At 40.5% G+C, this 24,431-nt stretch overlaps 1 protein-coding gene across 1 annotated transcript in view; it reads right to left on the reverse strand.

The window, feature by feature from the left end:
• Nucleotides 1-13,145: 13,145 nt before the first annotated feature.
• The window catches only part of LOC114642653 (NACHT, LRR and PYD domains-containing protein 3-like), a 148,468-nt gene continuing 137,182 nt past the window's right edge, over nucleotides 13,146-24,431 (reverse strand). The window contains exons 15-16 of the mRNA XM_051924930.1: nucleotides 24,164-24,337; nucleotides 13,146-16,001 (exon numbers count right to left, since the gene is read on the reverse strand). Of these exons, the coding sequence (XP_051780890.1) occupies nucleotides 15,902-16,001; nucleotides 24,164-24,337 (274 nt within the window). The 3' untranslated portion in view covers nucleotides 13,146-15,901. The remainder of the gene's footprint in view (nucleotides 16,002-24,163; nucleotides 24,338-24,431) is intronic.

The raw sequence follows: 24,431 nt of genomic DNA on the forward strand, positions 1-24,431 counted from the left end.
ATAAAGTGGCTAAGGTTGTGCAATATTACAACTGTATCGCAAGTTTACAGTGAGGTAATTGTACTTATAAGTACAAATCATTCTACAAGGAGCACTTGATGGACTGATTGAGTGCGTTTATACTTCTTGGGATTAAACTGTTTCTGAACCGCGAGGAAAGGCTCTGAAGCGTTTGCCGTATGAGAGCAGTTCAATAGACAGCATGGCTGAGGCAGTGCTTGATGCTGTATACTGATAATTCTCTTTCTGATTAGCTGCTGTACAGCTGTGATTCTCCACTCAGATACAATGATATAAATACTCCGAGTTGTGCAGTGAGAGTAAAATGGAAAAAGATGATCCACTGTTGCAACCCGTAACAGGAGCAGCTGAAAGAAGAAGAAAAAGGTGCAGTGAGCGTAACAACGCTAAAGCAGCTATGGTATTTGGAATAGTTTGACCATTCTGTGGACCATTATATTGTTACAGGTTAATTACAATCAGATGCATTAAACTAATAAACAATATGCGGTTAATTTCAGTGTATTTATAAAGCCGTGTCAGGGATATGGATCTAAAAAAGAAAGGGAAACCACACTGGAACAGCAGCACTGCTTTGACGCTGGGTGCCGCCAGTCTGCAAAACTGAGTGCAGAACTTGCGTACGCCAAGGTATGAGCTACCGTGGAAATGTGCGAGGCTTTATGCCAAGTTTAGGTTTTATACATCGCGATTTGAACGTAGAAACGAGAGTATGCAACATTTTTGCTACAGCTAGAATAGTTTTTTTCTAATGGCTCAGCATAAAATTCCTCATAGCCTCAACTTGTTTTTAAAATCTTTTTTTCCCTGATCCTTTACATTTACAGTATCACAGCAAAATGTGGAAAGGTCTTGAAAACAAAGCCATATGTTAGATCATCATGAAATTTGTCAGCTCAACGCAGATGAGATGTTAATGCAACTGAAAATAGTAATGCTTTTAGAATGTTATACTAATTATATTTTTAACAAAACTGTGTTTCACTTATTGCAATGAGATCTGAGCTCAATAAAATAAAAATAAAATCTGCTGTTTCAGTTCCTTATTATGTTAATTAATAGAATAAAAGAAAAAATGTAATATATTTTTGTTTTCAGTCGACTAGATTACTGTAACGCACTCCTCTAAGGACTACCCAAAAAAAAAAAAGACATAAATCATTTGCAACTAGTTCAGAATGCAGCTGCTAGAATCTTTACCAGGAAAAGAAAATCCGAGCACATCTCTCCAGTTTTGATGTCACTACACTGGTTACCTGTGTCATTCAGGACTGACTTTAAAATTCTGCTTATGGTTTATAAAGCCTTAAATAATCTCGCTCCATCTTATATATCGGAATGTCTGACGTCTTATATTCCAAATCATAAACCTCAGATCCTCAACTGAGTGTCTCCTTAGAATTCCAAGAGCAAAACTTAAAAGAAGTGGTGAGGCCGGCCTTCTGCTGTTACGCACCTAAAATCTGGAATAGCCTGCCAGTAGGAATTCGCCAGGCTAATACAGTGGAGCACTTTAAAAAACTGCTGAAAACACATTATTTTAACATGGCCTTCTCATAACTTCACTGTAATTTAAATCCTGATACTCTGTGTATCCAATTCATTATAATAACTATTCATGGTGGCTCTAAAATCTGTACTAACCCCTACTCTCTCTTCTGTTTCCTTTTCCGGTGTCCTTTTGGTGGTGGCTTGCACCACCATCATCTACTCAAAGCACCATGATGTTCCAACAATGATGGATGGATTAAAAGCCAGAAATCTGTATGACCATCAGCATCAAGTGACTCTGTGAGAACCCTAACTACAAAGAGGACTATTTCATTTATGTTAGGTAGAATGCCCAAGGGGGACTGGGTGGTCTCGTGGCCTGGAACCCCTACAGATTTTATTTTTTTTCTCCAGCTTTCTGGAGGTTTTTTTTTGTTTTTTCTGTCCACCCTGGCCATCGGACCTTACTCCTTTTCTATGTTAACTAACATTGTCTTATTTTAATTTCTTATTTTGTCTTTTATTTTTCTTTTCTTCATTATGTAAAGCACTTTGAGCTACTTTTTGTAGGAAAATGTGCTATATAAATAAATGTTGTTGTATATCTGTTTATATAGTGTGACAGATGTACTAGATGGACTGGCATTCCGACCAGGATGGAGAGTGGTCTCCTACCTGGCTAAGAGGCCATTACTGAAGGACATCAAGGATGAATGTGCACCCTGGCCAGAATGACTCCAAAATATATTGGAAAGATGAGGTAAATTGCCTACCAGGAACAGTTCATCTCCCATTAAGATAGGCGGCAGCACTCCTCTGGCATGGTCCAGTCTGGACAACCGCAGAGTTGCATGGGCCTTGTAGTTCAGTAGAGCAGCCCTGTTGGGGTCCCTGCATGCCGGCAAAGAATTGTGGTAGGAGAGGACTCCCCTGTTTCAGGGAAATTCAGCCTAACCCAGAAGTGCTTTCTGGGTGCCATGTTGTAGCACTGGAAATACTCCAGCTCAGTATGGGAGCTGAAGTCAGAAGGAGGTACAGTCATGGCCGAAATTATCAGCACCCCTGGAATTTTCCCAGAAAATGCACCATTTCTCCCAGAAAATGATTGCAGTTACAAATGTTTTTGTATATACATGTTTATTTCCTTTATGTGCATTGGAACAACACAAAAAAACAGAGAAAAAAAGCCAAATCTGACATCATGTCACACAGAACTCCAAATATTGGCCGGACAAAATTATTGGCACCCTTTCAAAATTGTGGGTAAGTCGTTTTATTTCAAGCATATGATGCTCGTTTGAACTCACCTGTGGCAAGAAACAGGTGCTGGCAATATAGCAATCACACCTGAAGCCAGTTAAAATGGAAACAAGTTGACTCAACCTTTCTGTTGTGTGCCTGAGTGTGCCACACTAAGCATGGAGAACAGAAAGAAGAGTAGAGAATTGTCTGAGGACTTACGAACAAAAATTGTGGAAAAATATTATCAATCTCAAGGCTGCAAGTCCATCTCCAGAGATCTTCATGTTCCTTTGTCCACTGTGCGCAACATAATCAAGAAGTTCACAACACATGGCACTGTAGCTAATCTCCCTGGATGTGGACGGAAGAGAAAAATTGATAAAATACCGCAATGAAGGATAGTCCGAATGGTGGATAAACAACCCCAATCAACTTCAAAACATATTCAAGCTGTTCTGCAGACTCAGGGTGCAACAGTGTCAGCTCGAACTATCAGTCAACATCTGAACAAAATGAAATGCTATGGCGGGAGAGCCAGGAGGACCCCACTGCTGACACAGAAACATAAAAAAGCCAGACTGGAGTTTGCCAAAATGTACTTGAGGAAGCCAAAATCCTTCTGGGTGAACGTCTTGTGGACAGATGAGACCAAGGTAGAGCTTTTTGGTAAAGCTCATCATTCTACTGTTTACAGAAAATGGAATGAGGCCTACGAAGAAAAGAACACAGTACCTACAGTCAATCATGGTGGAGGTTCTAAGATGTTTTGGGGATGTTTTGCTGCCTCTGGCACTGGATGCCTTGACTGTGTGCAAGGCATCATGAAATCTGAAGACTACCAAAATATATTGGGGCACAATGTAGGGCCCAGTGTCAGAAAGCTGGGTCTGCGTCAGAGGTCACGGGTGTTCCAGCAGGACAATGACCCCAAACATACCTCTAAAAGTCCTCAGAAATTGTTGAAGACAAAGCTCTGGAGAGTTCTGAAGTGGCCAGCAATGAGTCCGGATCTAAATCCGATTGAACACTTAAGGAGAGATCTCAAAATTGCTGTTGGGAGAAGGTGCCCTTCAAATCTGAGAAACCTTGAGCAGTTTGCAAAAGAAGAGTGGTCAGAAATTCCAGTTGAGAGGTGTAACAAGCTTGTTGATGGTTATAGGAAGCGCTTGATTTCAGTTATTTTTTTCCAAAGGGCGTGCAACCAAATATTAAGTAGAGGGTGCCAATAATTTTGTCCAGCCCGGTTTTTGAGTTCTGTGTGAAATGATGTCAGATTTGGCTTTTTTTCACTGTTTTTTGTGTTGTTCCAATGCACATAAAGGAAATAAACATGTGTATACCAAAACATTTGTAATTGCAACAATTTTCTGGGAGAAATGGTGCATTTTCAAGGAAAATTCCAGGGGTGCCGATAATTTTGGCCATGACTGTTGATGAAGCCTAATTGGAGGGAGTGTAAAAAGGTTGAGAGAGAGACAGAGACAGAGAGATAGAGAATGGTTGTTTATTGACATGTGGAGAAAACCTGTAGAGATACTACTGTGAATAAAATATCTTTTGGACCCAGGGCTCGTATGTGTGCAATTGTGCTTGAGGTATGGGGCTCTGAGGCACATCCTACAGGTCACAATAGTAATGTGTAAGAATGTAGGAGAGATACAGAGAGACCATGATTGATTAGTGTTGATAACTGATGAGAACTTTAATCATTTATGCAAATGAAGAATTTATTGTTTCACATAACACTGGAATATCACTTCACTGTAGCATGACTGGGCAACTTACAGCCCACAAGTAATGCTCCCTAAACAACAAATTCACACACACAGACACCAGTTCAAGTCACAGCTCCCCACTTGATGTACATTTTTAAAGATTGCTGCTCATACTTTACTATGCATCTGAACTTTTTAAAACCATAGAAAGTAACTGTGAATTTCAAATTTGTTTGTATTTTTGATCAAATATGCAAAGGTCTTCCTTACGTGATCTCTATATAAGATCTAGGACTCTGTAATAATGCTGCTACTGGATACACCTTTACCTAAGGGCCAACTTGATGAAAAAAAAATGAAAACATTAGAGGACCTTCATCCAGAGGACTTGGGCTAATGGTTTAATCTCAAAATCAAGAAGTCCAGTTGATGCCAGCTTTTATTTATTGATTTTTTTATTTTCTATTTTGTTTTTTTGAAAATGGATGTCTGTTTGAGACCATGAATAGGTTTAAATTCACTGCTTACATGACCTGCTGTCGACCTTATTTAAATCCAAGTGGAATATTTAGAAAATATCAAGTAATGATAACACTGGCTACAAATTTCTGATGATGCCCTTTGGAATAGCAAATGTCTCAGCTCTACTCCAGTTCTTTGTCAATAACAGTTTTATGAGTCTTTGAAGGTGATTTGCTTTAGTTTGCTGTGTGCTGTGGCAGGCAGAGTGGCACAGTGGTTAAGGCTTTGGACTTCAAATCCCGGTAAGATTTGAATCTTACCACTGACACCGTGTGACCCTGAACAAGTCACTTCACCTGCCTGTGCTCCAATTGGGAAAAACACTAAAAGAAATTAAACCAATTGTGCCTCAAAATGTCAGTTGCTTTGGATAAAAAGCATCAGCCAAATAAATAAATCTAAATGGTTTACCTACAGTAGATATGATGAATTCGCCACCTTTCCCAAACTTGTTAAAAGGCACTTTGCAAATATATATATATATATAGCTGTACCCGGCCACGCGTTGCTGTGGCTCACTCTGGTTAAAGGGAAAAGAAAGAAAATACAGTAGAAAGCGCATGTTTCTAATATGCTTAATTTCACAATGCTTGTGGGTATACAATATTTTTTGTTGTCCCATTGTCTGTGCAGAATGTTGGACTGAATAATATTCTTAAGTTCGTAGACGTCTTTGTTTTTGGCCTCAAGAATAGCTCGTTCACTCAGCCAATCGTGATTCTTATAATTGGTTTGAATATTGGGAAATACTTTTTCAACCAATTCTTCTTTTGATGTCACTAAACTGCAGAAGTTATGAGGCAATGAAATTCATCCTGAGGTCAGATCAACCGGCACCTTTCCGTTCCCAATTTCCAGATTTCTCCAACCCCGTTATTGACAGTTTGCATTATTTGATCGTAAATGCCTTTTTGCTGAAGTGTTAGCTTAGGAATATTTGATTGCACGTACGACAAAAGATCACCTGTGTTGTAATTTTGTTCACGACACAATTCTACATCGAACGAAGCAGCAGCAGATCGATTCGGTGATGGCATTCCCAATTGATTGATAACTTTGTTCGCGATTTCAAAGCACAAATCTTCAATCAGTATCAATGCTTATTTGTAGATTTCTGCTGTGAAATCCATGTTTATATTTGAATTTTACTTGCGTATTCGACGGAAAATATCTTCAGCTATGTGCGATTTAAATTTCTCCCATAACTGTGTTGGAGATGAAGGAGATCAGGCAGTCAATATGACTGCAAACGATGCACGGTGTACAGTCTGTACAGAAAGGACTAACTGCGTCAACTGCGGAGCTCAGCTCAGAGCGAAATGAAGTGAATGAAATCAGGTGAATGGGAAGGGAGATGATCACGTGACTCCCCCACCTGCCTTAACTCTCCGTCCCTCCACAAACACACAAACACAGCCACACGGATCCCAACTCTCCTTTATATGTATAGATAACAAAAAAATACAGTAGCACATATTAGTTAGCTTAAAGAAGCAATTAAAGGCTTGTCTTTTTTCTTTCCTTCTCTCAAGTATGAAGCGTTGTGTTAAGTGTGGACGAAGTTGAGACAACAGCAGGCAGACACCTTTTTCAAAAAGCAGAATTCTTTTATTTCTTACACTTCTTGATGAGCAGAGAGCTTTTGCAGAGGCTGCCAGCTTTTTGTCACTGACCGTCTGAAGTGCAAAAAGCCCATCATAGGGGGGTGAGTAGCATTTTATAATAGATAATTTTATAATAGGTCATAGAACATTCTTACACAATTTGTTGATTTTAACAGAAAGCAGAAATTCTGATCTTTTCTATATTTTTAATTAAGCTTATCAGAAAACTTGTCATACGTTTGGCATCTTAATTGGACGATAACCAGACACTGCTTGAGACAAGCCGGGGAGTGGCTGAGAGCTGCATTCCACAGCTGGTAGTCCTACTCTAAATAAGCACGCTGTTATAATAATACCTAGCCACATAGAGAACATGCAGATTTTCATACAGAAGCTAGCAATAGATTTTAAATTCCATTCCACATAAGGTTGTCTTCAGCTTGGCCCTTATCAGTGAAGCTGTGCTTTGCCACTCACTGGCACAGTTACGTATTATGTTAGCCTTATCCTTATAGGACGCTAGTGCAACAAGCAATCATTTTCAACTTAATTAGTTAAGAATTGAATTAAGAATTGATTAACAAAAGGCCATCGATCTTAACAGCTTAGGATCTGGCTGTAAGAATGAGGGAGGGATAATCAGGTGATGTTCACCTCCAGGTGGCAAATCTGTCCTTCGAGCCAAAGTGATTGTTATGAGAATAAGGATATGGAAGAAGATTGTTATGGGGATGTCTACGGGGACAAGGGTATTGCTGTGAGAATGTCTGGAACACCAGGTGATTGTTATGAGAAAAGGTGCTGAATGTATCATCATCATCAGAAACCCTGTACAGTAGATAAGGGGGGACATTTTTGAGATAAGAATTGTAATAAATTTGGGGCTGACAGAATGCTCGGGCTCACTTCATGAACTGAGACAGGCTTTATGTGCTTTGCAATTGTTTTCTATGCTGTGAAATAAAGTCTAAATTCTGACTGCCTTTCTGAAGACTCTGCTTGTTTCTTTGAAGATTTCTCCACAACACTTGCAAGTGACCTGGATAAAAATCAAGATACAGGCCTTTAATTACCTCTTAGGCACAGCCATCAGCAGACAGAAAGAGTGTTGACCACATTGAGATGTTTACTTACCACGACAGTGACATTCATGTCTCTGGTGACTTTTCCTATGAAGTCAGTAGTTGGATTGGGAGAGCAAGGGGGTTCATGAGGTTTCTATGAAGGGGTGTGTGGTTTTCCTGATATTTGTGCAAAAGTCTTTAGATTCCTGGTGCTTCCTATTTTGCTCTATGGTTGCGAGACATGGACACTATCCAGAGACCTGAGTTGAAGACTGGACTCCTTCGGTACTGTGTATCTTCAGAGAATCTTTGGATACCACTGATTTGACTTTGTGTAGAATGAGTGGTTGCTCATGGTGTCCCAAATGAGGCACATCACCTGTATTGTGAGGGAGCATCAGTTACAGCATAATGGCCATATGGCGCGATTCCAAGAGGGTGGTCCAGTTTGCAGGATCCTCATTGTTGAGAACCCGAGTGGCTGGACCAGGCCAAGGGGATGCTCATGTAATAATACTTGGCTGCAGCAGATAGATGGTCATTTCCGGATAGTGGTACTGGATCATGTGTCTGCCTGGGGGTTGCCAACCAGGATACTGAGTTTTTTTGTTATGTGGTGGGTGAGGCAATGTGCTGTGTTAGTGCATGCTCCCTGACCTGACCTGAACTGAATTCGCATCAGTATAAATGTGTCTTAATAAACAAGTCTTTAGTGGTCTGCTTTTAATGAAATTAACAATTTCAATAACTTGGTCCTGACCATTTAAATAAAATTCCTAACGTTTTTGAAACAAGGATGTCTTTGTGTAGAAAGCAACATGTTATAATATTATTCAGTTTTTTATTTTACAGGTGTTGTAACCCTTTCATACAGCCTACCATAGATGGAGCTCCATCCATACAATTGCCAACACATGACTTCAATGAAAATCCCAATTTGTCAAAGAAAATGGTAAAAGTATCAAAGATGTTTTGACCCCTTGTAGTACATGACATTATTTTGCAACAAAAATTAGTGTATTATTTGATCTTTATCAACAAAACAAATCAATGCAAGTAGCTGTGTGTTGTTAATGATGTTAGTAGATTCATCAACTTGCAAAGCAAATTCCAATTTATTAAGTTTATGCTATACATTTTCTTCTGTGTCAGCTGACAGTTCTGAAATTCTTCTATGAGCTGTATCATTTGAGACTGGAATTTTGCTTATTTCATATTCTGTTTTATTCCATAACATTTTTTTAGCAAAAAAAATTAACTTTGGTAGAGTATGTGACTTCTTCTTTTGTGCAACCATTTCAGATATCTCATAAGAAGCAATTTGAGCCTTTTCAAATGCCATTAATCTTTTCTTAAAAATGTTGGTGTGTTTCAATTTTTGTCCTGATAATCTCTTGAAATAATTTAAATCCCTTCCCTGAAGATGTGAGTGATTAGTTGTACAATGTATTTTAAACTTGTTTGACCTTTTTTCACCACACTCCACACACAATGATGTTAATTTCTGTTCCAAGAAAATCTAGATACTTTAAGCAACTGTCACAATATTGCTGACTAAGTCCTGTTATAGCTTTACTGATATCTTTTGCTATTGGTTTTCAGGTAACCTCACTTTCAGATTCATAGTTGTCAGTGTTGCACTTCCTCTTTACAAATGATCAGTTTCTATGAGGTGATAGATGTCATAAAAGTAACAAAAGAAAAGCTGAGTTCATACATTCACATTGAAACAATCACAGAAAGAAAACAACACAGCCATTAGACTATGAAATTACACAATGTTCAAACCCATACCAGAAACTCTGTCCCACATGCCAAATCCCTCTGTCAAGCTCAAACTAGTATAAAGTGAAATGTCAGTAATAGTGTCCCATCATGGAGGACTAAGAGGAAAAGAGTGACCTGGAAAAATGCAAATCAGGAAACAGCTAGAAATCACAACTAATCTGTCATCAAGGCCAAAACATGATGCAAAATAAAGAACCAGAAATAAGAGCACAGAACTCAAATATGGAGAGATCTACAGCAAATTAAACATGAGGAAAAAGAGCACAATAATGTTTTGAATCCAAAGTTGGATGTCTGGGAACCTTTCTGGATGAACTTTATACTGTCGCTAATCATGATGCCATGTACACTACATGAAAATGCATAGCAGAAATTCAAAATGACATTGTGGAAAAACAAAACAAAAAATCAACTTCTAAATAAAGTGTTACAACAGAAAACAAATGGCAGATTAAAATTCCTTGAGCCAGAATAAAGATTGAAACCATTGCATATATATCATGACAAAGAACACTACAAGTCTAAAAAAATTACAGATATATGCAGTCATATCAACTAGCTTTGGTCACTAGCATGCATCCAGAGTTGTCGACTCAAAATTCAAATTATTCCTGTAAGTTCTGATAAAATTTTGTAATCCTTCAATTTTAGTCTAAATTGTAATTAGAAACTGACATACTTTTTTCCCTGGTTGTGTGTGTAAAAAATTCTGTACAGTTTCTTCCCATTTTTAAAATATACTTCAAAATATTTGCTGCACCACCATCTGAGAAGCACTGCTCTATGTGTTCCTTCACCAGGGGATGAATCCTCAATAACCTGTTCGTACACATACATGATGTACTCAAGTAAATTAACAGAAGGCAGGATTTCTGATGCCCAATTGTCTTTCAATTAATCAAGGAGTTCATGAGGTTTTCTGCCTTACAGGAGTTCAAAGTGGGAAAACTCCATGGAGGCCCATGGGATGTTCCGGAAGGCAAACAAAAAGAGGGTGAGGAGCTGGTCCCAGTCTTTCCCATATCTCTCGCACTACTTTTCTCAACATCTATTTCAGTGTTTTGGTTGAGACACCTAACCAACCCATCTTTATGGGGGTGATACACAAATGTTATGAGATGTTAAATTTTGAACAGTTTTGCAGCTTGCCTGAATGTATTTTAGGTAGTATAAGAATTTCTTTAGGGATCCTGACATGTGCAAATACCCCCATACTTTCCAGGGCAATATTTTCTTGAATTAGCATGTCTAATAGGAATGGCCTCTGCATATCAAGAAGTATAATCCACAAGCACCAATATGTACCTATGCTTTTGGGCAGATAGGTCTAGTGGACCCATGATATCTACTCTGATTTTCTCAAATGGAATATCTATAATGGGCATAGGCATTAATGGAGCATGCTCTCTGTGTGGAATTTGGCAAAGTTGGCATCCTGGACACGATGTACAAAAGCTTCATAGATCTTCATGTACCTCAGGCCATTAAAAGCAAAGTTTGATTCTCTGTAATGTCTTTTCAATAATCAAACAAGCTCCCAAAAGTTGCACATGATCCAGCTCACAGACCTTGCATCTAAAGGGAAGAGGAATCAGGAGCTGGTACCATGCTTTGCTTAGGTGCTTGGCTAGCCGATATAACAGATCATTTTCTGTCTCAAAATATGGGCTGCATAATTTGGAATCAGTGGCCGATTGGCCATGTATTTTAACTACAGTATTTCAAGCAAACTTCAATGAATCATCAATCCATTGATCTCGCTTAAATGAAGCAGTGAACAGCTTATACTGAAGTTGCAGAGATGTCAAAGGATCGGGTGTGGCCTCCAAATATAACTCAGTATTCTTCAGATGCCTCTGCTGACTATATAGGAGCCACAGTGTCATCACATACCCAAACAACCAAATTACTACCTTGGATAACCATGTCTTTAACTGTTCTCTTGCATGGTGTGGGAACTACCAGACTCTGCTTTTCTTCAGGCTGCAGTGTACATTTGCTGCTTTTATTTTGGACCAGTCAACACATAATATAACAGGATAAGGTGCAGGAAACAGAACCTCTACTCCAGGGTCCAGGTGAGCAACTCCTAAAATGCAATGAAACATAAAGCAGTTTGATTCCACCATGTCTCTCCATGGATATAGGTTTGGGAAATCCTTATCCTATTATACTGTTGTGGATGAATGTAGCGGTGTGCAGCAATAGTATTGTTACTGCTGGAGTCAATCAATGCCAATAATCTATATCCATTAGCCACTACAGTACCTGTAAATGGTAGGACCAAGTGTTTGCAACCATCGTCATACAATACCTATGGCCAAAGTCCATCGAATCATCAAGCTGGGGACAGTACAATATGCCTAGTAGTGGCATATTGTACCAGCTCCATTTCTTTTGCCTCAAACTTCAGCTCTTAGTCATGCCAAACAACTCTTCCATGTCTGTCCAGTAGAGGCGACTGATTGGTCAAGCAAGTTTGTTAGGCAGTGCGTTTACTAGATTAATCACACAACCTTCTCCACCTGTGAAGTATTGGTTTTTCTGGGTCAAAAATCCAGTCGTGAAACTTTTAGTTCTGGCTGGACAAGGTTAGTCTATATTGGGAAAAGATATCTTTCTTCAAGAGGACATGTCATATAAGTGTGCTGGGCCTTACCAGTCAGAAAAGGAGCTGGGATCTGAGCCCAGTCTTCTTGAGGCAATTTATGCCACATTGCTGTTGTTTTAAAAATTAAGAAGAAAACCTCATTATAATTGCAGGGAAACAACAGGACAAGTACCTGTAAGGGATCAAATATTTGCTTTTCTCGAAAGCGCTTCACTGGAATTACGTTGTACCTCCACTTCAGCAGCAACTTATAACTGTAGTTGCCTCAGCTTTTCATTTACGGTCTATATCACTGCAGTAACATCTATGGGTTCTATCATCTTTCCCTGAATATCTTGCTGACTGTATCACTGTAAATATAAAGATACAGGTTACACAAACAAGAGTCGGAGTGTCAGGGGACAACCCTATTTAATGGTAGGTGAAAAAAAAATACAAAAGAAATAAGCACATGAGGGTGTAAAAAACACAGCCTAGGCTGTAAAAGAAAGAAGACATGTACTAGTGGTCAGGACGGTCTTCTGTTCCAGACTGAATGATGACTTCCTTTGAGTGTGTCCTTTTTATGTTGTAAGACAGGAAAGACTTGGATCGGGAGGAAGAACTGAAAATGACCTCACTGATCATCTGTTCGGGAAGCTTCTGGACTGTGGACTGAAAGGGAGAAAGCATTAACGATGGCTCTCCCTAGTGGCTTGGGGATGAATCACTCACCATTTTAGCACCCTGGAAATGTCTCCGAAGTGCTTGTGCATGACAATATAAATTTATATTCTATCACTAGTGTGCCCTTGTACTGTACATAATTAAAACTTGCTTCCAAATAAATACTGCTTGTTTAAAGTGTTTGAAGTATGACATTCAACTAGTATATTTGTAATCAGACTGGATAATTCAAAAGAGACTTTTAAAAATTTAGTAATACAATCAACATTTAATAATACAATTCACAAATTAAGAACCATAATGTACTTAGGCATTGGTGTGTTATGGATTGTCATGCAGCCACTCTTGTGTTCTTTATAGTGGATTGTGGAACTTGACCTGGACACAGACAGGCAGACACATTTAAATTACCCCACACACGTTTATTCAGGGTCTCCATAGTATACAAATTACTCAACAAGCCTCAATACCCCACAGTCCAGGCCAATCAACAATGCCTTCTCTCTCTGTCTTCAGAACACCTCCTTCTCTCCTCCAGAGACCTTGTCCTTCTTCCACCCGACTCAAGTCATTCTCTGAAGGGAGGCGGCCCCTTTAAATAAGCACCCGGATGTGCTCCAGGTTTGTCCCTGGCAATCTCCCACCGACACGCCCCAGTGTGGCGGAAGTGCCGGCTGTATCCCCGGAAGCACTCCAGGTGTCCCTGTTCCTCTTCCCCCCAGCACTTCCTGGTGTGGCGGAAGTGGTGAGGTCCAGGGTTCTCCAGGTATTGGGGTCCCCCTGGCGGTGACCACGGGCCCTTACAGGGTCGAGCTTCCCAGCTCTGTACCCATGGCTCCCAGGGCGGTCGCCTCTTCGAGGTCTGGAGGAGGCACAAGCCCTCCTCTGGTCTTCTCAGGCGTCCCAGCTGGGTACCACCCCCATCCGGGTACCACATGGACACATTGGCTTTTTGTGCTATTATAAATGAAGAATTATTTCTTGATCAACTGCAGAAAAGGTCACCCCCATCTCTGGTCCACATTCTTCTATTTTATGACAATTAAATAAAACTCTAAATATTTTTAAGCTATCCTGTTATACATCAGTTTCACACATAAAGTCATAGGTACTCTGTATGCAGATATTGCCTCTCTTCTGTGTCTTGTTGAACCTTGATTGATGTTATTGATGACAGTTTCTTGGGTCTATTTAAATCTCACTAGTGCATGCATAATCATGGATTGTGTAAGCCTGTTTTGAGTTAACAAGAAAGACTTTGTGTTCATGAAATTGACTGAGCCTTAACTTGAAAATAAGGCTTATTCAAGCAAGGCTCAATCAGAAAAGTCTCTGGTTCATAAGCATGTTTCATGGATTACACCCAGGTGGTCTTTATAGTTCATCCTGTGCCAGCCCACCATGGTTTCTGCATGTGTACCCCGCAGGAGAAACAGCAGTGTTACATTTTGATGTCTTTAATTATAAAATGTCCCCTTTTTTTTTACAATTGAGCTTGTTTACAAGCTGACAATGTTTTAGGAAGACAGTGAAGAACAGTGTCAGTAAAAGCCGATCACATCAAAGCTCACTTAGATAGCCTTACGGATCAAAGAGGAGGGTTAAACAGCAGGAGCCATGTTGCTTCACAAAGATTTACCCTGTGCAATGGCTATTAGGATTCCTGCTTAAAGTTTGCTAAGATTTCACACTTTAGTTCACACTACAAAACACTGAATATCAATTTAGTGGTTTAACAAATGGCTCAATTTTTAAATAATGAGCATAGGCAGAAATCAGTAGTTGGCATTTAACAAAATTCTACTACAAATGTGAAACGAGAGATCTCAAGGGGGAGTACATGTACTGCAGAACAGTTCAGTTTCTATTCTGTGACTTTACTAAGATTTCATCTGTAGTGTTATTTTTGACATAAAAATGTGGATGGGGCCATACCAGAACTTTCCTTTATGTGTGCAGACTTCATTAACATAAACATCAATTGACCTCACTAATCACGTCTGTCTCTTTTTTGCTAACACTAGCAAGACATGCAAGCTGGTGCCTGTCCCGTTTTATCAGATCATTGCTTTCACCCTGCAAAATTGTCATCATCTGTAAAGTGAAAGCCTTGCAATCCTCTGCTGCTCAGTAAAATCTGTTTGGCCAAGACCTGCCTAAATTGAAACGGCTAGTATAGAATAAATTAGCTTTGTGGTAAAAAGAAGGACAAGCCGCAATGACATGGGTAGAACATTACGCTATTCTCTGGACTTTTTCCAGCCCTGTTATGTCTTTCTTGTAATATGGAGATCGAAACTGAACCCAGTAATTCAGGTGAGGTCTCATCAGTGTGTTATGTATATACTGTAATGCTTCTTTTGGGAAATCATTTGACTAGAACTAAGGAAGAATATATTCATAAGTTCTGCTTTCCTGTATATAAGAATGTTTTAATGACAGCAGGATATTCAGTCAAGTGTAGCTCATCAGGAGGTACTCAGCAGGCTACTGTCTATTGCATTACTCGGTAACACATTACATATTTTTATGGCTCTTAATCCCTTCCGCACACTACCTTGACAAGGATTGTGACAAATCCACTATAACTGTTAGTCATGAAGTTCAAGTCATAAAACTAGATTGTTTGTTCAGTCAGAAACTCCATTCATGATTTATGTTGAAATGGTGACAATAAAATGAGGAAAGGCGCAGAAACAGGTTGAAACAACGCCAAATACTAAAGAGGAGCACCCGTTTTTGAGACTTTCCTATTCAAATAAACATTAGCAATGTCCTATGAGGTACCACATCCCATCTAAGGTTTACCCAAGCATTATGCCCATTGCAAGGCTAGGCCCCAGCACCCTGCTCCTCTACAATTGGACCCTGAAACCGTATCTGTTCCTTCTGTTTTCCTGGGTGGCATATACTTTGTTATGCAATGATTTTCAGAGGACTATCCTCACAGTCTTTATCCTTCTAGTAGTGACAGCTAACTTGCAATTTGTCAACAGTTCAGGATTACAGGGCCAGACGAGAACTACCCAACTTCAGAAAATGGTAGGTTTTTTTATACATTGGCTGAAGTTGGGATTATAGAACAAAGGGATTGCTTTTAATGGATTGAGTTGATACGAGTGAGTGAATAGGGACAGCTCCACTGAGGTGTCATTTTGATTGCCAAAGATGATCTTCTCATATGTTGATATCCACTCGTCGTCCAGATTTGTTCAACTCGTCCTGTAGTGACTCCAGGTTCTTCCTCTCACACTCACTGATTCCATTAGCACTCACCCTGTGGAAGAGACACAATTGAAAATTGCAAACACCAGAAGGCATCACTTTATACAGTGGAATATTTCAGTGATCTGCGGTGGGTTGGCACCCTGCCCGGGATTGGTTCCTGCCTTGTGCCCTGTGTTGGCTGGGATTGGCTCCGGCAAACCCCCATGTGACCCTGTGTTCGGATTCAGCGGGTTGGATAATGGATGGATGGATGGATATTTCAGTGATACATCTCATTTATGACATCTTCCTAGCATTTCTCTCAGTGTCATTAGACATCTAAGAGAGATGATGTATGTGTTGGCCTGTCACAGTTACTATGGGTCAACATTTTCTGAAGAGAAGAAGCATATGAATTTTGCTATTGTCCACTTCAGAGAGGAGGCAGGCTGTTCAGTTGACTCAACTGTAATGAAGAGCACCTGGTGCGCCTCAGTGACCACTTCATTTATCTTTGTGTTAATTATTATAAAAGTCTTGATCATTTTTTTCCCCTTCCTTTCTGTCCTCTTGCAACGACAAAGGGCCTCTCTGTCTGGTCCCTATTCAGGGAGTTGATGTTGAGGTATTGCACTCCAACAAGTACTCGGGTGTCCACATCAATGAGAGTTTGGACTGGCCTTGGAACACAAAGGAACTATAGAAGAAAGGGCAGAGCAGGTTCTTTTCTCTTATGAGACTGCAATCCATGTAATGTGGGTGGTGACATCTTTAGAAATTGAATTTGAACCCTGGTTCGGTGTGCATCTAGCATGTGATGTAGGTGTGCATTTAAAAAGGAAACCAGCTACATTACCTGGGTGGGTTTGTGCTGAGTCTCTTATTCTTCTGAGCTGATGCTTAAAGCATAGAATGCAGTTTCAGTATTTTGCTATAACAAGGGTTTGAGTATTAAGAAAAAGGCAGTTAAGTAGCTTTATTATCTAATACTAGCCAACCCGCGGCATAGCATACGCAGCATAATTATGTATTGATGGGTGAATACTTCCTGAAAGACACAGTTGTCCAAATGGGGTGGGTTTGAGGATATGACTGTAAGTGAATGAAAAGATGGAACTCTGGAGAGAGCAACATACAATTGTCCGTGACTGAAAACTGGATGACTGCCGCCGTGCCCCCACCTCCCAGAGCGAGGGACGGGGCTGGACGCCGACCGCTCGGGGGTCGTGTAACTATTTATCAGGAGGGAGTCTCAATCGTTATCGGAATTAACCAGACAAATCGCTCCACCAACTAAGAACGGCCATGCACCACCACCCACAGAATCGAGAAAAAGGTATCAATCTGTCAATCCTCTCTGTGTCCTGGCCAGGTGAGGTTTCCCGTGTTGAGTCAAATTAAGCCGCAGGCTCCACTCCTGGTGGTGCCCTTCCGTCAATTCCTTAAAGTTTCAACTTTGCAACCATACTCCCCCAGGAACTCAAAGACTTTGGTTTCCCGGTTGGCTGCCAGGCGGGTCATGGGAATAACGCTGCGGGATCGCCAGTCGGCATCATTTATGGTCGGAACTACGGCGGTATCTGATCGTCTTCGAACCTCCGACTTTTGTTCTTGATTAATAAAAACATTCTTGGCAAATGCTTTCGCTCTCGCTCGAATTGTTGGTGGGCGGGGCACTGTTGTGCGTATCCCATGGTCTGTCTTGCGTGCTGCTTCTTGCATGCCCTGGTCGGCTGCTTAGTGAATTATATATTCTTGATTAATGAAAACATTCTTGGCAAATGCTTTCGCTCTCGCTCGAATTGTTGGTGGGTGGGGCTCTGTCGTGCATATCCCATGGTCTGTATTGCGTGCCATGGTCGGCTGCTTAGTGAATTGTTGGTTGGCAGGGCTCTGTGAGTTGGCGGGCGTGGCTCTGTCTTTCATGCGTCTTGCTTGCCATGGCTTTAGTGAATTATCTATACATATAAAGGAGAGTTGGGATCCGTGTGGCTGTGTTTGTGCGTTTGTGGAAGGTCGGACAGTTAAGGTGGGTGTTGGAGTCACGTGATCATCTCCCCTCCCATTCACCTCATTTCATTCACTTCATTTCGCTCCGAGCTGAGCTCCGCAGCTGACGCGGTTAGTTCTTTCTCCTTTACTGATTTACTGTTTAGTAGACGCGGTACTTACTGATTCGTATTTGTTCCTTTAGTGTTTCTTAGTGTTTAGTAGACGCGGTGTGCCGGTGTTCCTGGCGGTGCTGCGGTTTAGTGTTACTTTCTACTTCGTTTTTGTACTTTAGTGTTTAATAATAAATAATAATAATTCATTTCATTTATATAGCGCTTTTCTCAGTACTCAAAGCGCTAAAATAGTGAGTGATACTCAGCTGATAGCAGTGTAGAAGCAGCACAGCACAACGCAGCCGGTAGGACAGGCGGGTGTGGTAGCGTAGGTGAGCGGCGATAGCAAGCAGCAGAAAGCACAGCAGCAGGAGGAGGAAGCAGGATTTGGATGTTCCAATACACAGCCATAAACAGTAACGCTTGGTAATTTCAGGCGTGATCGCCCCGGAGCCATAAGCCAGGTTAGTATGAACATCAGATCAGTTCTCGGTCGTAGAGTACTGTAAGATGAAACGGGAGCAGATCAGCATAGAGAATATAATCACGGAGACAGATCATCCCGAGGTGCTAGATCGTCAGGTACAAAGAAATGTTCGTAGGTCTCGTCCTGTGATCCACAGACTTGGCTGTTCCCAGTAAAGTGGAGTCCATAAAATCTGTAAATATTAAGCCAAATCCAAGCAATTCGAGTCAGCTGTATCCACGAACTATACGTACAATAAACGAAATAAAACAAGCATAAGAAAGTGCAGAATTAAGGCGAATTTTGAGAAACGTGTTGTTAACAGGGAGGAGCGGCAACAACAAGCGTGCACCAGCGTCCCCTCACCTGCTACAATAAAGCAGTTATAATAAAGAAGTTTAGTAGACTTTTACTTTATCTCATTTAGTGTTCTTCCCGGCGGTGTTGCCGTTTTTTAGTGTTAGTGTCTATTTAGTGTTTGTGTTTAGTGTTATGGAAGGAGTGATCTTACCACAGTCAGATTATGCAATGAATGAGTTTGTAAATAATGATTATTTATCAACAGATCACATGAGCAAATTCAACGAAATTTTAGCTGTGCATACAATTTTCCAACTTCAGAAGGTTTTGCTAATGTGGACTCCTGACATACCTATAATGCCCATTCCACAAAATGCAAAACATATTCAAATATTACCTTCTGCAGCTACTGAGCGAGTGACTCACTGGGTGTGTACCTATTATGATGGTGCTGTAATTCATGTCTATGACAGTTTAAACGCTGATAAAAAATTCAACCTCACCGAGCAGCTTCGTTTCCTTCATGCTTTGTTTCCTTACAAACCTCCCATAGTTTATGAAGACGCACAGCAACAATTAAATCATACAGATTCTGGTGTATTCTCAATTGCATTTGCTGTGTGTATTTCTTTAGGTATTGACCCAAGTGATCCATCCATCCATCCATCCATTTTCCAACCCACTGAATCCGAACACAGGGTCACGGGGGTCTGCTGGAGCCAATCCCAGCCAACACAGGGCACAAGGCAGGAACCAATCCCTGGCAGGGTGCCAACCCACCGCAGGACACACACAAACACACCCACACATACCAAGCACACACTAGGGCCAATTTAGAATCGCCAATCCACCTAACCTGCATGTCTTTGGAATGTGGGAGGAAACCGGAGCGCCCGGAGGAAACCCACGCAGACACGGGGAGAACATGCAAACTCCACGCAGGGAGGACCCGGGAAGCGAACCCAGGTCTCCCAACTGCGAAGCAGCAGTGCTACCCACTGCACCACTGTGCCGCCCGACCCAAGTGATATATACAAAAAATGTAAATGTTCGTTTGTTCAAAACCTTAAATCTCCGAAAGTTCTTCACCGATTGCTTTGAAATTTTGACACAACGTTGCATTCGAATACGCGCGTGTTTTTCTATACATATTATATAGATGTCACACCTGTGACAGGTAAAAACATGCTTTTTTTGAAAACACAGCGCCATCTGTTGGACGTAAAAGCAACACACGCAATACTAAATATTTTACGATTCTGTTTCAATGTTTCGATCAAATACATTTTTAAGTACGTGAATAAAGGCAGCGACATGGCAGTTTTTGGCGTGCAACCAGAAAGAAGTGATAGGAATGCGGTCATACATATCGATGAAATCGCACAGTATTAGCCTAGAAGATACATAAGCAGCAATGAAGCTGTATGGCGAATTCTTTCATTTCCCATACATGAACGAAGTCCAGATGTTGTTCACTTAGCAGTACATCTAGAAAACGGACAACGCGTTTATTTCACAGCTGCAAATGTGCAACAAATAGCCCTGAATCCACTGACTACAACGTTAACTGCTTTCTTTACGTTATGTCAAAATGACACGTTTGTGAAAACACTGCTGTACTCGGAAGTGCCTACGTATTACACATGGAATGCGAGTAGAAAATCATTTGAACAACGCAAACGAGGAGAGCGAGTCAACGGACAACCTGGCATATTCAAAGAAACTACGATAGGCAGACTGTACACCGTGCATCCCAATCAAGATGAATGCTTCTTTGTTCACATGCTGTTGGTAAATGTGCCCGGTCCGACGTCTTTCCAGCAACTGAGAATTGTCAACGGCGTTACACATGCCACTTTCCGAAGTACATGTCAAGCTCTGAATTTATTGTAGAACGACTGACACTGGGTATACATTAATGACGCGTGCAACACGTCACATCCAAATCAAATTCGTCCATTGTTTGCAATCATATTGACCGCCTGCTCTCCTTCATCTCCAACACAGTTATGGGAGAAATATAAATCGCACATGGCTGAAGATATTTTCCGTCGAATACGCAAGTAAAATTCAAATATAAACATGGATTTCACAGCAGAAATCTACAAATAAGCGTTGATAATGATTGAAGATTTGTGCTTTGAAATCGCAAACAAAGTTCTCAATCAATTGGGAATGCCATCACCGAATCGATCTGCCGCTCCTTCGTTCGATGTAGAATTGCGTCGTGAACAAAATTACAACACGGGTGATCTTTTGTCGTATGTGCAATCAAATATTCCTAAGCTAACGCTTCAGCAAAAAGGCATTTACGATCAAATAATGCAAACTGTCAATAACGGGGTTGGAGAAATCTGGAAATTAGGAACGGAAAGGTGCCGGTTGATCCGACCTCAGGATGAATTTCATTGTCTCATAACTTCTCCAATTTAGTGACATCAAAAGAAGAATTGGTTGAAAAAGTATTTCCCAATATTCAAACCAATTATAAGAATCACGATTGGCTGAGTGAACGAGGTATTCTTGCGGCCAAAAACAAAGACGTCTACGAACTTAACAAACTTATTCAGTCTAACATTCTGCACAGACAATGGAACAACAAAAAATATTGTATACCCACAAGCATTGTGAAATTAAACATATTAGAAACGTGCGCTTTCTCTTTTCTTTCTTTTCAATTTGATCTCACTGATCTCTCTGATCTCACATTTCAATTCAAACGCCTCCAATTTCCAGTAAGGCTCTGCTTCACAATGACAATTAATAAGTCTCAGGGACAGACCCTACAAAAGGTTGTCATTGATTTGAGGCAAGATTGCTTTTCACATGGCCAATATACGTTGCATGCTCAAGAGTAAGCTCAGCGCACAGCTTGGTTATATTACAACCGGAGGGGCGATATAAAAGAGATCCTTAACAAATAATTATTGGTACATTTTCCCTCAGTTTATTACTTAAAATTTTAAAGCAGTACTTCGCCGCTGCGAAGCGCGGGTATTTTGCTAGTATGTATATAAAAACACGCGCATATTCGAATGCAACGTTGTGTTAAAATTTCAAAGCAATTGGTGAAGAACTTTCGGAGATTTAAGGTTTTGAACAAACGAACATTTACATATATATATATATATATATATATATATATATATATATATATATATATATATATATATGGTTTTGTCAGCCAAGCTCTTTTTTTCCAACCTAGAAGACGTCTCTTGAGATCCGTTTAATCGCCTCGTTGATTGCATGTCTACCAAGGTAGTTTCAATACCCATCTCCTGCACCGAGTCATCTCCCCTTTTATGAGTGACTGTGTCAGTGGCCGTACTTCGTACAGGTCTTTGAACGCACTGAATACTTGTAACTGGTGTCGCCCGTCGGCTACTTTCGACAGGGAATGGAAGCAATTGTCGAGTAACAAAAATTATTTGTAAGTGATTTCGCATTGAAGAAATAGTAAAAACTTGATCACTTGGGTCAATACCTAAAGAAATACACACAGCAAATGCAATTGAGAATACACCAGAATCTGTAGGATTTAATTGTTGCTGTGCGTCTTCATAAACTATGGGAGGTTTGTAAGGAAACAAAGCATGAAGGAAACGAAGCTGCTCTTCGGTGAGGTTGAATTTTTTATCAGCGTTTAAACTGTCATAGACATGAATTACAGCACCATCATAATAGGTACACACCCAGTGAGTCACTCGTTCAGTAGCTGCAGAAGGTAATATTTGAATATGTTTTGCATTTTGTGGAATGGGCATTATAGGTATGTCAGGGGTCCACATTAGCAAAACCTCTTGAGGTTGGAAAATTCTATGCGCAGCTAAAATTTCGTTGAATTTGCTCATGTGATCTGTTGATAAATAATCATTATTTACCAACTCATTCATTGCAAAATCTGACAGTGGTAAGATCACTCCTTCCATAACACTAAACACAAACACTAAGTAGACACTAACACTAAAAAACGGCAACACCGCCAGGAAGAACACTAAATGAGATAAAGTAAAAGTCTACTAAACTTCTTTATTATAATTGCTTTATTACAGCAGGTGAGGGGACGCTGGCACACGCCTGTTGTCGCCGCTCCTCCCTGTTAACAACACTTTTCGCAAAATTCGCCTTAATTCTGCACTTTCTTACACTTGTTTTATTTCATTTATTGTACGTATAGTTCGTGGATACAGCTGACTCGAGTTGCTTGGATTTGGCTTAATATTTACAGATTTTATGGACTCCACTTTACTGGGAACAGCTGAGTCTGTGGATCACGGGATGAGACCTACGAACATTTCTTTGTACCTGGTGATCTAGCACCTCGGGATGATCTGTCCCCGTGATTATATTCGCTATGCTGATCTGCTCCCGTTTCATCTTACAGTACTCTACGACCGGGAACTGATCTGATGTTCATACTAACCTGGCTTATGGCTTATGGCTCCGGGGCGATCACACCTGAAATTACCAAGTGTTACTGTTTATGGCTGTGTATGGGAACATCCAAATCCTGCTTCCTCCTCCTGCTGCTTGCTATCGCCGTTCAACTACGCTACCACACCCGCCTGTCCTACCAGCTCCGTTGTGCTGTGCTGCTTCTACACTGCTATCTGCTAAGTATCACTCACTATTTTAGCACTTTGAGTACTGAGAAAAGCGCTATATAAATGTAATGAATTGTTATTATTTATTATTAAACACTAAAGTACAAAAACGAAGTAGAAAGTAACACTAAACCGCAACACCACCGTGAACACCGGCACACCGCGTCTACTAAACACTAAGAAACACTAATTAGAAATACTAAAGGAAAAAAAAAAACTATTCAGTAAGCACCGCTTCTACTAAACAGTAAATCAGTAAAGGAGAAAGGACGGCAAGACGGCGTCAGCAGCGGAGCTCAGCTCGGAGCGAAATGAAGTGAATGAAATGAGGTGATTTGGAGGGGAGATGATCACGTGACTCCAACACCCGCCTTAACTCTCCGTCCCTCCACAAACACACAAACACAGCCACATGAATCCCAACTCTCCTTTATATATATAGATATTGCACATTACTGATCATATTGTAAGTATTCCTTAATAGACCTTACTAATCAACTATTATTACAGTTTCAGTCTCAGTGATACTACATATAATTTTGTCTCCTGCTTTTGTAATTGTATTGCTCTCTTATTACTTCCCATTTGCTGCTCTGACATGACTGCCCATCATTGCTGGCTCGTTTCCAATCACCACTGATCCAAATGACCCTAAACATTATTTCTCTCCCACCAATCACTCCTCCTTTCAGGAAAAAAAATATCAAATTAGCACACTCACTCACACAAATACACGCTCATCCTGTTTACTCACCACAGTATTCCTAATTTACAGTTCTTGTTCTTCAGCCCTTCACACAGTATGCATACTCCTGTATCCTCCAGGTTATTTGCTCCTATGCTCAAATTAATCAGGTGTGTATGTTCAGAAGAGATAGCGGAGGAGAGAGCTGCACAACATCCAGCAGTGAGAGCACATGCCCACAGCCTGTAGAGATGAATGGGGAGAACGGAGGACAAAAGGAGTAACAGTCAAAACAGACATAGAGAATGTCACACAGGTTTAATAGCTGTCATTTTGA

The sequence above is a fragment of the Erpetoichthys calabaricus genome, chromosome 1 (genome assembly GCF_900747795.2).
Source record: "Erpetoichthys calabaricus chromosome 1, fErpCal1.3, whole genome shotgun sequence".
In the NCBI taxonomy this organism is placed as follows: domain Eukaryota; kingdom Metazoa; phylum Chordata; class Cladistia; order Polypteriformes; family Polypteridae; genus Erpetoichthys; species Erpetoichthys calabaricus.